Source organism: Schistocerca nitens, chromosome 7, assembly GCF_023898315.1.
Source record: "Schistocerca nitens isolate TAMUIC-IGC-003100 chromosome 7, iqSchNite1.1, whole genome shotgun sequence".
NCBI lineage: Eukaryota > Metazoa > Arthropoda > Insecta > Orthoptera > Acrididae > Schistocerca > Schistocerca nitens.
In genome coordinates, this window is record NC_064620.1 from 346,649,388 (window position 1) to 346,663,310 (window position 13,923).

General features: G+C 42.2%; 1 protein-coding gene across 7 annotated transcripts in view; it reads right to left on the reverse strand.

Moving 5' to 3' along the window:
- Positions 1-13,923, reverse strand: part of LOC126194644 (mitochondrial ribonuclease P catalytic subunit) — a 163,080-nt gene that overhangs the window by 44,304 nt on the left and 104,853 nt on the right. For all 7 annotated transcript variants that reach the window (XR_007538491.1, XR_007538490.1, XR_007538492.1 and 4 more), the window contains one exon: positions 335-478. Coding sequence is in view for 2 of the 7 variants with exons in the window: in XM_049932821.1 (XP_049788778.1) it covers positions 335-478 (144 nt within the window). In the remaining 5 variants the exon portion in view is untranslated. The remainder of the gene's footprint in view (positions 1-334; positions 479-13,923) is intronic.

Consider the following 13,923-nt stretch of genomic DNA (forward strand, 5'->3'; position numbering starts at 1 on the left):
ACTATGCTACAAACTGCCATTAAGATATCATGGTTAGCAAAACACACATAAATTTTGATGTCTAAGTCTGGGTTCTTCTATCAATCAGCAGCAGAGTGCTGCAATTTAAATTTGCAATCCATGTTCCTTGTGTTATTCTTGGAATTACAATATGCAGCTTTGCTTTCTTAATTTCTTCTTGCATAATTTATCCATTATATTTGTTTACCAAGTAATAAACAGTGGCAGGATTTAGTATGCCCTTAAGTTTTGTAACTGAAATTTTTTAACTGTAATATAATCATGTGGCAGGAGAAATGACAGCATTTTTAACTGACAGTAATTAGCAACTTACCTATACTTTTGCGAGGCACAACCAATGTTCTGGGACTTCCAAATGATTATATCTCTTATTTGGGGATGAGCCTGGGACCTCATAAGGCAGATGCCATGAACCATCATGATGATGCTGAGCAAATGGGTGGAATGGCAATGGATCCTGCATAAAAAGTTATACATGCATTATTTTTTAAATAATTAAGAATTTCTGTCCCGTCATAATAAAATTAGGAATTAGCACATAAATACACTGATAAGACAAGACATTATGACTACCTTCTTGACAATGTGTCAGGTCACCTTTTGAATGCAATACAGACGCAATTATGCCTGGCCAGGATTTGATAAGCAGCACTGCAACAGACGTTGATGCGCAGGTCACAATTCTCATAAATTACAGGTTGGTGGTTTGTGGGCGTGGAGCTAGTGCCTGATGGAGTCCCAGATGTATTCGGCTGGATTCTGACATGCCTCCTCCTCCATCATTGTCTCCTATCGTCTGCACTTCAGGTGGCTCTCTCTCTCATCCTTCCTTTTTAACATTCCCTGGCCTTTCCCTCTTTCCTTCCTGACAAAGGAACTGTTCATTCTGGAAGGTAGGTAATGTGCCCTTTTACTTTCACACAGGGTGATTTTTCCTCCGTGTACAAACTCTTGGTATTGATCGATGACAGGATATGGAACAAAAAAGGTTTAATGAATTTATGTCCAGAAATGCATGGTTTTCATGCTAGAGACCATTTATTCAATCATACTCTGTTACAGAAACTGTGGTCCAATAAGCACTGTACCATGCAGCCATAGTTGCAGAGTGCATGGTTTCCTCCTAGAGGGTGGTGGTATTCCTTATATGTCCTGCCACAGTCATTGTTAATGTTATGTCCGATTCACTTTTCTTGCTGACTCACCTTGTAGTTGATATGATACAGTGTTGTACACAATGGTTCTGTATTCAAATTGATAGCTTGCCGTCATGGTATGGAAAGGCAAATGGAAACGGGCGGCAGGCAGGTTGTATCAGGAGACCTATCCCCACCGACAACCACCACAGCATTCAATGTTTGCAACAGTGTTTCACCATTTGTCTGAGACAGGGTCATTTCAGGAAGCAAGAAATCGTCAAGGATTTACCCGAAATGTTCAGACACCAGACTTGGAGGAAAATATGACTAACACTGTGGAAGGCAGTTGGCCTGACAGTACAGGGTAAGCCCAATGATGGTGTGGAACAGTCTCCATGACAACTATTACTACCCTTATCACTTACAGTGTGTGCGGGGCTTACTAGCCGCAGACTTTCCATATATGGAGCAGTTTTGTCACTGGGTTTCTTCACCCGGCAACCATGATTCTGGGATTTGTGTCATCCATCCTATTCACAGATGAGGCCATCTTAATGTGGAGTGGTATCTTCAACTTTCATAACAGTCATCTGTGGGATAGTATGCAGAACTCTCATCATATGGTGACAGCAAATCATCAGCATCGGTGCATCCTAAATGTGTGGGCCGGGATAATTGGCAACCATATCTTGGGATCAGTCTTCCTTCCATGTCGCCTAACAGGCCGAAACTATCGACGTTTCTTGTGGGTGACTCTGCCTCTCCTGCTGGAAAAAGGGCCACTGATGATTTGATTGGTTATGTGGCTGCTACATGATGGTGTTCCACCTCACGTCGCTGTTAATGTCCGGATGCATCTGAACCGTGTCTTCCCTGGTCAAAGGATCAGATGAGGGGTTCCAGTTGCATGGCCTGCTCATTCACCAGATCTCAACCCATGCGATTTCTGGTTATGGGGCTGTCTCAAAAGCATCGTGCATGCAGAACCCATTCCAGATGCGGAGACACTGGAGCAGCGTACTGACGCTGCCTTTGACACTGTTTGATGCAACTTGGCCAATGTGAACATGTGAGACAGAACATGTTACGGCGCATAAACGCATGCATTGAGGCACATGGAAATTATTTCCACATTTCTAACACACACTGTAACTGTGGTTGCATGGTACAGCACATATTAGACCACAGTCTGTAACAATGTATGGTTGAATAAATGGTGCTGTCTCAATTACAGGGTCCCAGGTTCGATTCCCGGCCGGGTTGGGGATTTTCTCTGCCCAGGGACTGGGTGTTTGTGTTGTACTCATCATCATCATCATCATCATCATCATCATCATCATCCGTGACAGTGGCCAGATTGGATTGTGTAAAAATTGGGACTTTGTATGGGCGCTGATGAGCACGTATCTGAGCGCCCCACAAACCAATCATCATCATCATCATTATTGAATAAACTGTCTCTAGCATGCAAATCATGCATCTGCAGACATAAGTTCATCAGACTTTTTTTTTTTTTTTTTTGTTCTGTATCCCCTCATTAATCAATCCCTAGAGTTCGTGCACAGTGCAAAAAATCACCCAGTATATGTCTATCATCAGTACTACACACTTTTGTCTCATGAAGGTAAGTAATGGCCAGAAATTGGTCTCATAACATATTATAGATATACAGCAGATTGTTACCTTTTCTTTTTCATCACTAAAATTGCTTTTACCTATGTAAATAAAAAAGTGACTTAGACAGCGTTTGTTTATCCATATACTGGAGGTGGTCATGGTGCTTGTGGAAATTCTCTCTTATGTAGTGAAAAAAGATTACATATAATTCAAATTTTACATGTTCTTAATTAAAATATCTGACACATTCCTGGTTTAATGGGTGTCAGATTACGAATGCACAGATTTACAAATCCAGCTCAGACATTCTCTAGGATTTTTTCTGGCATTTATTGTGTCCTTCACATCTGGCAATGTGAACATGGAAAATTTCCAGTCATATTATAATTGGGAGGCTAGCTTAAATGGTAGGTCTCCCTACAAGTAGCTGGATGAGACAGTTTATAGGCTGTAGAGAGTAAAAAAAAAAAATGCTGTGCTATTCAGTATACCGTTAAGAGATGCTACAATTTGCAGATAAAGCTTTTGTTGCCCCACAACATATCCAGTCATCCAGCTCTGGCTGGATCTGCTTCTGAAGTATTACTTATAATAAGAGTGCAGTTGATTTACCCAGAGGAAAGTCAGTCTAAGGATCCATTGATGTTGCACTCACCAAGAAGTAACAAGCATGGAGTGTAACAAAGAAGTGAAGCCAAAGTAATCTGAGGGGCAGATCCTGCACTTCACCCCTGCTGAGGCCTCTCCAGATATCAAGGGAGATAAGTTTCTTGAAACAGGAACTGTTTATGCTCTTCCCTGAGAGGATCCTTGATTCCATCAAATGCCAATACTGTAAGCAGTAACATACTGATACTGATTGAATGGCTAATTCTACAGCTGGAACTGGCCCATATTAGCTTAATCCCACAAGCTCTGCAAATTCTACTCCAGCAACATGAATGAAGTCAGTGTCGTTACAAACAGTGGCAGCAGAGAGGCCGCACAGAGAACGAGAAAGCACTACCACATACCACCTTATGGGTGTTACACTGCAAAACCATTACTATTGATGAAACCCAGTAGAATGATAGCAACTTGCTGAGCGCCCAAAGCCTTTCTCAAGATCCAAACTCACATTATGTGGAAAGTCCCATAAATATTCCAAGCATAATCAACTTACGTGCCGACCTCTTTACCAAGTGGCCTAATATGGACCATGGAAAGAGTTATGGAAGCCCATCATTCATAACTAGGGACCTAAAAATGTAGCATGTATTTTTTGGAAAATTCATTTATTTTTGCGGAAGTTCACATCTACTTTTTTCAGTGTTGTTTGTAAATGATTAGATGCAAAAATTTTAAAAATTGTCCTGCAATGTACCTGAAACTGAAGCCTTAGTGCTTTGAAAAAGTTTTTTTTATAAAAAATAAGTAAGTAAATAAAATAGAGATTGGGGAGGTTTTTGACTAAAATCTTTGCTTGTGCAAAAACTTCAACAGTATTTTTCCAAAGTGTTCCTTGCTTGTTTTCTTTTTGTTAGCTCTACTTAAGCTTTTAATAAATGATTGTTTCTGTTGAAATGCAGCAGTATTTTCCCACCAGTGAACAGAGTGCTTCTCTGATTTAAGGTATTCCTCAGCAATATTTTTCTTTTCCCATTCAATTTGATGGTTAAAAAATCTGCAGAATATGAATTTCAAACTTTCATCGGCATTCATAGCCATGCAACTCATACTTGACAATGCTACAGACAGAACCAACAACATACTTAGCACAGAAGTAGAATCGAAAATAACTATTCACACATTGGGGGAAGACTTTTGTTATACTCAAAATACATTAACAGGTTTGGTTTTCTGATCACTGTGGTGCAAAAGGTGGACACAATAAACTGGCAGTTGGCTGCCAATGTAGGCAAACTAGAATTCTGACCGCCAGAGGAGTGAGGGAAACAAGTCCCACCTCTCCCTCACAGACCAGCCAGCCTACACCGTTTTGTATTTCTGCTAAAGCAGAACTCACCTACTGTCACAGAGATTGCAGATCCCCTCTGGTATTTTCAGGGTTGTAACCATATTGCATGATGGAGCAGGGTTAGACTTATCACTCATTTCAAAATGAGGGAAGATAACAACGCCAAAACCATAGTTCAAAACACTTGATGCCTTAAACAGCCATGTTAGAATGGCCTCAATTAGCTAGCAGACAAACTTCATTCTAAGATGCTAGGTTCAAAATGTGAGACATATGTTGCAATAAGCGGCACGCATCTCATACAGACCATTCAACCACCCACAGTCGGCATGGCACCAGAGCATCGAGTGCGCTGATACAGTGTTTCATCCGTACACTTTTTATTTTGTAAAAAAATACTTATGCACATTATTTTTCCAAACTGGGCTCTGCCAGATGATGTGCAATATCAAAACCAATTTTTTTATATTTATAAGCAGAAAATAAAACAATATTATGAGAAGTAAAGTTGCCACTCACCATATAGCACAGATGCTGAGTCGCAGATAGGCACAACAAAAAGATCTTCACACTTAAAGCTTTCGGCCAATGGCCTTTGTCAACAATGGGTACACATACGCACACAAGCAAATGCAACTCTCACATGCACACACACCTGCAGTCTCAGGCTGGGGATGGCATGGAAGAGGTGTGTGTGTTTGGGGAGGGGGGGGGGGGTAGCGGAAAGGAGATAAATAAATAAAAAATAATGAAATAAAATAAAATAAATAAAAAGACTGGATGTGGTACTGTAATGACGGCTGTGTAGTGCTGGAATGGGAACAGAGAAGGGGATGGATGGGTGAGGACAGTGACTAACGAAGGTTGAGGACAGGAGGGTTACGGGAATGTAGGATGTATTGCAGGGAAAGTTCCCACCTGCGAAATTAAGAAAAGCTGGTGTTGCTGGGAAGGATCCATATCGCACAGGCTGTGAAACAGTCATTGAAATGAAGGGCACATTCAGCAACAGGCTGGTTCACTTGTTTCTTGGCCACAGTTTGTCGGTGGCCATTCATGTGGACAGACAGCTTGTTGGTTGTCATGCCTACATAGAATGTATCACAGTGGCTACAGCTTAGCTTGTAGACCACATGATTGGTTTCACAATTAGCCCTGCCTTTGATGGGGTAGGTGAAGTTAGTGACCGGACTGAAGTAGGTGGTGGTGGGAGTATGAGTGATGATTTAAGGGATTGGGAGGAAGGGTTGTGTAAGGATGGACGAGTATATTATGTAGGTTCAGCGGACGGCAGAATACCACTGTGGGATGGGTGGGAAGGATAGTGGGCAGGACATTTCTCATTTCAGGGCATGGTGAGAGGCAATCAAAGCCCTGGCGGAGAATGTAATTCAGTTGCTCCAGTCCTGGGTAGTACTGAATTACGAGGGGAATACTCCTCTGTGGCCAGACGGTGGGGGGAGACTGGAAAGATAAGGAAGGGGAGATTTGTTTTTGTACAAGGTTGGGAGGATAATTACAGTCAGTGAAGGCTTCAATGAGACCCTTGGTATATTTTGGGAGGGACTGCTCGTCACTGCAGATGCGACGACCATAAGTGGCTAGGTTGCACGGAAGGGTCTTCTTGGTATGGAATAGGTGGCAGCTGTTGAAGGGGAGGTATTACTGGTGGTAAGTGGGTTTGATATGGATGGAGGTACTGATGTAGCCATCTCTGAGGTGGAGGTCAGCATCTAGGGCGATGGCTTGTTGGGTTAAGTAGGACCAGGTGAAGCAAATGGGGCAGACATTATTGAGGTTTTGGAGGTATGTGGATAGGGCGTTCTCACCTTCGAACCAGATAGCAAAGATGTCATCAATGAATCTGAACCAGGTGAGGGGTTTAGGATTCTGGGTGTTTAGGAACGTGAGCTTTTCTGATCCTATTCAACCAAACAAGCCACCTTCCTAGATGTTGACCTCCACCTCAAAGATGGCTACATCAGTACCTCCATCCATATCAAACCCACTTACCACCAGCAATACCTCCCCTTCGACAGCTGCCACCCATTCCATACCAAGAAGTCCCATCCGTACAGCCTAGCCACTTGTGGTCGTTGCATCTGCAGTGACGAACAGTCCCTCCCAAAATATACCGAGGGTCTCATTGAAGCCTTCACTGACTGTAATTATCCTTCCCACCTCATACAAAAACAAATCTCCCGTGCCTTATCTTTCCAGTCTCCCACCACCTCCCACCACCCCACCGTCCGGCCACAGAGGAGCATTCCCCTTGTAACTCAGTACCACCCAGGACTGGAGCAACTGAATTACATTTTCTGCCAGGTCTTCAATTACCTCTCGCCGTGCCCTGAAGTGAGAAATGCCCTGCCCACTATCCTTCCCACATATCCCACAATGGTATTCCACTGTCCACCAAACCTGCACAATATACTCGTCCATCCTTACACAACCCATACTCCCAATCCCTTACCTCATGGCTCATACCCCTGTAACAGACCTAGATGCAAGACCTGTCCCATACATCCTCCCACTACCACATACACCAGTCCAGTCACTATCACCACCTATCCTATCAAAGGCAGGGCTACCTGTGAAACCAGTCATTTGGTCTACAAGCTAAGCTGTAACCACTGAGCTGCATTCTGTAGGCATGACAACCAACAAGCCGCCTGTCTGCATGAATGGCAACCTACAAACTGTGGCCAAGAAACAAGTGAACCACCCTGTTGCTGAACATGATATCCTTCATTTCAATGACTGCTTCACAGCCTGTGCGATATGGATCCTTCCCAGCAACACCAGCTTTTCTGAAATGCGCAGGTGGGAACTTTTCCTGCAACACATCCTATATTCCCATAACCCTCCTGGCCTCAACCTTTGTTAGTCACTGTCCTCACCCATCCATCCCCTTCCCTGCTCCCATTCCAGCACTACACGGCCGTCATTCCCCCACCAAACCCAGTCTTTTTATTTTATTTTATTTTATTATTTTTTATTTATTTCTCTCTATTTCTCTCCTTTTCCGTCACTCCCTCCCCCCCCCCCCTCCTCCCTGCCTGCCACTCAACCAGCAGCATTTCACTGTCTGCCATCCCCACCATACTATCCCTCCCCCTCCCTGCCCCAGCCTCCTCCTTTCCCCCACCCAGTCGCCACTCCCATCATGCAATGGTGCTGCTGCTTGCAGTGTGGTTTCAGTTGCCTGAGACTGTAGTCGTGTGTGTGTGTGTGTGTGTGTGTGTGTGTGTGTGTGTGTGTGTGTGTGTGTGTCTATTGCTGACAAAGGCCATAAGGCCATTGGCTGAAAGCTTTAAGAGTGAAAATCTTTTTGTTGTGCCTATCTGTGACTCAGCATCTCCGCTATATGGTGAGTGGCAACTTTCCTTCTCATAATATTGTTACATTGCATCCTGAATTTTCCATTGTTTGCAGAAAATAAAATCTATTTCAAACTGTCTCTGGTAAAATAATTCATTTGGATACAGTTTTCTATGAAAGAGCAGGTATTAGGTAATTTTGCATCTTGAGACCAAATTCTTATCTACATTCACATTTATCACAAAATGCTAATTTTTCAGATGCCTATTGATAAGGAAGTTGTGGCTGTCTTCAGGCCAATGTGTTTAGCTCTGATTCATATAGGTTGAAAGCAACTCAGCTAGATTGTTTTCCAATGGTAGTCTTCAAAAACTCCTCATTGCCTTCCTTCATGTCCATGAGCTACATAATCATCTTCTTAGAGCCTCAAGCACCATGCTCCTGAATATAACAATCCCAGTATTCAATGCTGAGTTTCACCCAATCAATACAATCTATGCAGTCCTAAGGTTTATCTTTAATAGCATCTTCACTTTATGTGAGTTTGTACTCTGCCCAAGTGTCAGAGAGCTTCTGTTCCTATATTTGCTGTGGAGGACAGGAAAAGAATACATAAATCTAGCATTAGTTAATTGCACAAATATTCTGGTTTGGTAACAAAATTACATACTTATTAATAGCAGAAACAGGAAACTAACTCAAACCAGAAATAAACAACAGAAAAATCTTACATTTTGAATCAAAGGAACACTCTGCATGGATAGTGGATGCCTATTTATTGGCACAAAAACTGTAATGTCTAATGAGATAATAATGACAAAATCACTGCCAAATAATCTGGATGAAAATAACTGTCAAAGAGGGGTTAAAAAATTCTCCCCCCTCCCTCTTTTTCTTTAATGGCTAGAAAGACTACGTACTGTGAAAGAATTATCCAAATGGTACAGAAATTGGTAGATGTGATATACAGACAAACAAATGATTACAATTTCTGAAAAACTGGATGATTTATTCAAGAGACAGAGCTCACAAATTGAGTAAGTTAATAATGTGTTGTTCCACCTCTAGTCCTTAAGCAAGCAGTTGTTTGATAGAGTTGTTGGATGACCAAATTCTGTCCAATTGGTGCATTAGATGGGCAAAGAGTTGGTTGCTGGCCAGAGTAGGGTATGACAAGCAGTAGAAACTATCACCATATGTGGGCAGGCATTATCTTGTAAGATTTAAAAGTTTCCTGGCATACAGATTGTTCTATAAAATTTCGGGAGAGCTGCTGGATGTCAGAAACTTGTTCCCATGATATTTCAGTGCAGAGACTTCTGGCCATCTTCAGGTGCTAGCGGACTTATTGCCTTGGAGGAGGCAAGTATACCGCTGATGTTCCAAGATGCATTCCTGTACCATGCATGTCATTTCCCCCACGTAACATTTGCTACATTCACCCAGAATTTTGTAAACACCTGCTTTGCGCAACTCTAAGTCATCTTTAACAGATGCCAATATCACTGAGAATTTAGGAGGAGGACAAAAAAAAAACTGCTTTAACTTTATGTCTTTTTAATATTCTGCCTGTTTTGGGGATTCACCATCACTAGTGGACTTTGCCAGTTCCATCAAAGAAGCTGTGTGCTATCTTGCAGCAGAGGAAGTTCACCAAGAGTCTTGCCATGTGCTGATGGAAGCCGCACCACCAAAGAGCAACATCTTGTCTATGGAGAGAGCAGCCCTCTGTAACTTACAAGCAGACATGGATATGATAGTACTCAAGATGGATAGAGGTCATGTTACTGCTCTTGTGCCATGGGAGGTCTATATTAATAAGATCAATGTTTTACTGAGTGACTCAGTGTATCACAATATAGATAAGGATCCTACTAATTGAGTGATGTGAAAAATAGCAGAAATTCTACTGAATAGTTCTCTACCAAAGGACATCATTAAGAGACCGAGAACAAATAGTTCAGGTTCCACCTACAGTGTACGGGCTGTCCAAGGTCCATAAAGAAGGTGTGCCTTTATGTCCTATATTAAGCAATATTGGAGCAGCCACCTGTGATTTGGCCAAATACTTTGCATCTTTATTGAAACACTTATAGGCAAGTGTCCACATCACATAAGAAATTCTAGTGATTTTATCAGCTGACTTCAGTCACTTAAGCTGAATAGCAATGACTTGTTGGTCAGTTTTGATGTTGTTTCACTTTTTACAAATGTGGACTCACTGCATCTCTATGGCAGTAAGTTTGGGGCTGACATTACAGCTTTGTTCAAGCACACTCTCTCCTTTATGTACTTTTTATTTAACAATGAGTTTTTCGAATAATCTGACGGTGTCACCATGGTGAGCCCTTTTTCTCCCTATTGGCAAGTCTTTTTATGGAAGATTCTGAGGCGCGAGCACTCGTCTCAGCTGTTTTCAAACCAACAGTATTTTGGCGGTACACTGATGACGCTTTTATAGTTTGGCCTACGGTTTGGACCATCCCTGAGAGTTCCTTCAACATCTGAACCCCAAAAACGAAAACATAAAATTTACTATGGAGATGGAGAAAGATGGTTGCTTGCTGTTTCTAGACATTTGGAGTGACATAAGAGTGATGGCACACTTGGGCTTCAGGTCTTTCAAAAGTCCACTCATACGTTCATGTATCTGGAAGCTACTATTGCCAACATCCAGCACAAATGATGGACATTCTAAAGACCTTAATCCACCCAACTCACAATATCTCAGATGCTGGTAATCTGGAAATGGAACTAGATCATCATCAAACTGTGTTCCAGAACAATGGATATTCATCCCAGCAAGTACAGAGAGCACTACAGATCTACAAAGTACAAGACAAACAAGAGGATCAGGCTTTCAAAACGACTGCTTATTTACCATATATTGGAAACATTTCAGCCAAAATAGGCAGAATATTAAGAAGACATAAAGTTAAAGCAGTTTTTTGTCCTCCTCCTAAAATCTCAGCACTACTGGGATCTGTTAAAGACAACTTAAGAGTTGTCCAAGGCAGGTGTTTATAGAATTCTGCACAAATATGGCAAAGCTTACATAGAGCAAATGATGAGCATGGTAGAGGAGTGCATTGTGGAACATCGGTGGCTTACTTCCCTCCTCCAAGGCAATCAGTCTGCTATTGCCGAACATTGTATTTCCACTGGTCATTTGACGAAATACAAGCAAATGAAAATTGTGGCCCATACGTCAAACTTTCGGAGCTCCACCATCAATGAATCTGTGGAAATACGACTGTCTGGGACCCTTATTAATTCAGATAGCTGTTTCCCTTTAAATTCTGCATGGAATCCTGTCATAGAAGAACTTCATGCTCTGTGTAACCAGCATCATTTACCACACAAAGACAATCGATCTGATATCAATGACGCCAGCTTTCACCACAGAGGACACGCGGCACAGCATATAGACTTGCAGACAAACAATGCATGTAAAATGCCAACTGGATACCTCACATAAGTGCCGGGGCGGTCTTAAATACATGAGCTCAGCGCCTTTCCTGTTAGTATTCACTTGAAGGTGGCCAGAAGACTCTGCGCTGGAATGTTGTGGCAACAAGTTGCAGATATAAGGAAGTTCTCCCGAAATTTTATGGAACAGGCATTATCTTGCTGAAATGGAGTCCCAGCATGGCTTGCCATGAAGAGCAACAAAATGGAACATAAAATATCGTCAACATTCTGTCGTGCTGTAAGAGCACCATGTAAATAAATGTTACCTCAAACCATCACTCCTGTTCGTCAGGCCATATTGTAAGCAATGCCCACTGTCTGGGGCATCTCCAGACAAGTCTTTGCTTGTTACTGGGGCTCAGTTCCAGGCAGGACTCATCACTGAAGACAATTCGACTCCTGTCCATGAAATTCCAGGCCGCAGACGTGTCTGGAGATGCCCCAGACAGCAGTAGGATGCCAACCTGATTGCTGCCAGTCATACAGCCCAGCAACCAGGAATGATGGTCTGGGGATGCCATTTCATTTCATGGCAGGACCCCTTTGGCTGTTATGCGGGGCATCCTTACAGCACGGCAGTGTGTTAACAATATTCTATATCCTGTTTTGTTGGCTTTCATGGCAACTTGTCCTGGGCTTATATTTCAGCAAGATAATGCCCGTCTGCACATGGCAAGAGTTTCTACTGCTTTTCTTCTTACTTGCCATACCACACATTGGCTAGCAAGGTTGCCGGACCTGTCTCAAACTGAGAATGTTTGGGGTGTTATGAGCAGGGCTCCCCAATTGTCTTGGGAATTTGATGATCTAACATGCAACTTGAACAAAATTCAGCATGATATGCCTCAAGAGGACACCCAGCAACTCCACCAATCAATCCCAAGCTGAATAACTGCAAGCATAACGCCAAGAGTTGGACTGATGCAATAACGACCTGCTGAATTTGTGAAGCTCTTTCTCTTGAATAAACTATATAATTTTTCTGAAACTGTGTTCATTTGTTTGTCTCTACATGTACATTACATCTACCAATTTCCGTCCCATTCAGATAATTCCTTCATGGTGCATTCTTTTCTTGTCTTATTGTGTAAAATCTGCATTCTTTTCTTGTCTTATAGTGTAAAATCCACATGTTCTAACTGGCCACCTACATCATGTAATGCAGTTGTGGCATGCATCAGAGAAAGGAAAGGGCACCAGGAGGGCAGTTCCAGCTTGTAGAGATCCAAATTGATGAAAGTATGAAGCAAAAGTGCAACCTGGATATCTCGGAAAATTCTGATTTGCACTAATGGAATAATTGTTTCTTTATGTACAACACAGAGAATACAATGTACCTGCTACACAGAGAAAACAGTGTGCCCACTGGTGAAAGTTCTATTGTCATCATTATTTTCCATCCCCAATTGGAGGGATAAACTACAGGTGTGGGATATCGACCGTATTTGGTCAAAAAATATGGCAGAGTAAGACTCAGGTGTTAAACGCCAATGGGAATCGCAGGTCCACCTATGGTCCTTCCCAGTAAGAGTGGATGCTACATAGCAGTATGCGGAGGTGGATTGTGGAATAAGAGGAATAGTACGGAAAAATAGTTGCAGAATATTAGTAAACACAGGGGCACATGTGTCGGTCGCCAGTAATTATCTGGCGAAATGTAAGCAATGGGACGACAATGGTACAAATTGCGTGGAGTGGGGAACAAAGAATTCATAAGATTAGGAATTCTGGACATAGAATTTTGCCTGGATACAGTTCAATTTCAACACTGTGTAGAGATTTTGCTACATGTGAATGAGGGTTACACGGTTCTAGGATTAGATTCCTTACATCAGCATTGTGCCATAATCAATTTTTGGTAACATAAGGTGGAGGTTTATGGAAAATTGTTCCAGTTAGGTGAAGCCATTGCCAGTGTATCCATGTTGCGAGGGGAGTCTGTCGTGAAAGACGCACCAATTAAACCCCGAACGAAAGCACTAAGACTTGATTTACACTACTATGTACCTAAGAGTACTGGGAAATAACTTTGGGTCAGTGTGGACTCTAGCTTGCCAATTGGAATTTTGTGTGTGGTGGAACTGTTAGAAGAGAATGAAGTATTAGATCAGGCAGAATGCTTAGCTAAAAGAGGTATTGTAAGCATACAAGGGTGAAAAGAAGGTACCCGTTTCTATAGATAACATTAGTGCAGACGATGCAGCATTAACAAAGGGGTTGTTAATATCTGACATAGATATCCCGGAGAAAGGAGAATGGGACCCGAGGGATGTCAGCCATGGACAATCGCCGACGTCACTGAAACTGCATTATGAGGAAAAGTGAAGCACCTAGAGGGAAGCAATAGGGAACACATAGAAAAATTAGTTTTGGAATTTAAGGATTTATTTTTTCCAA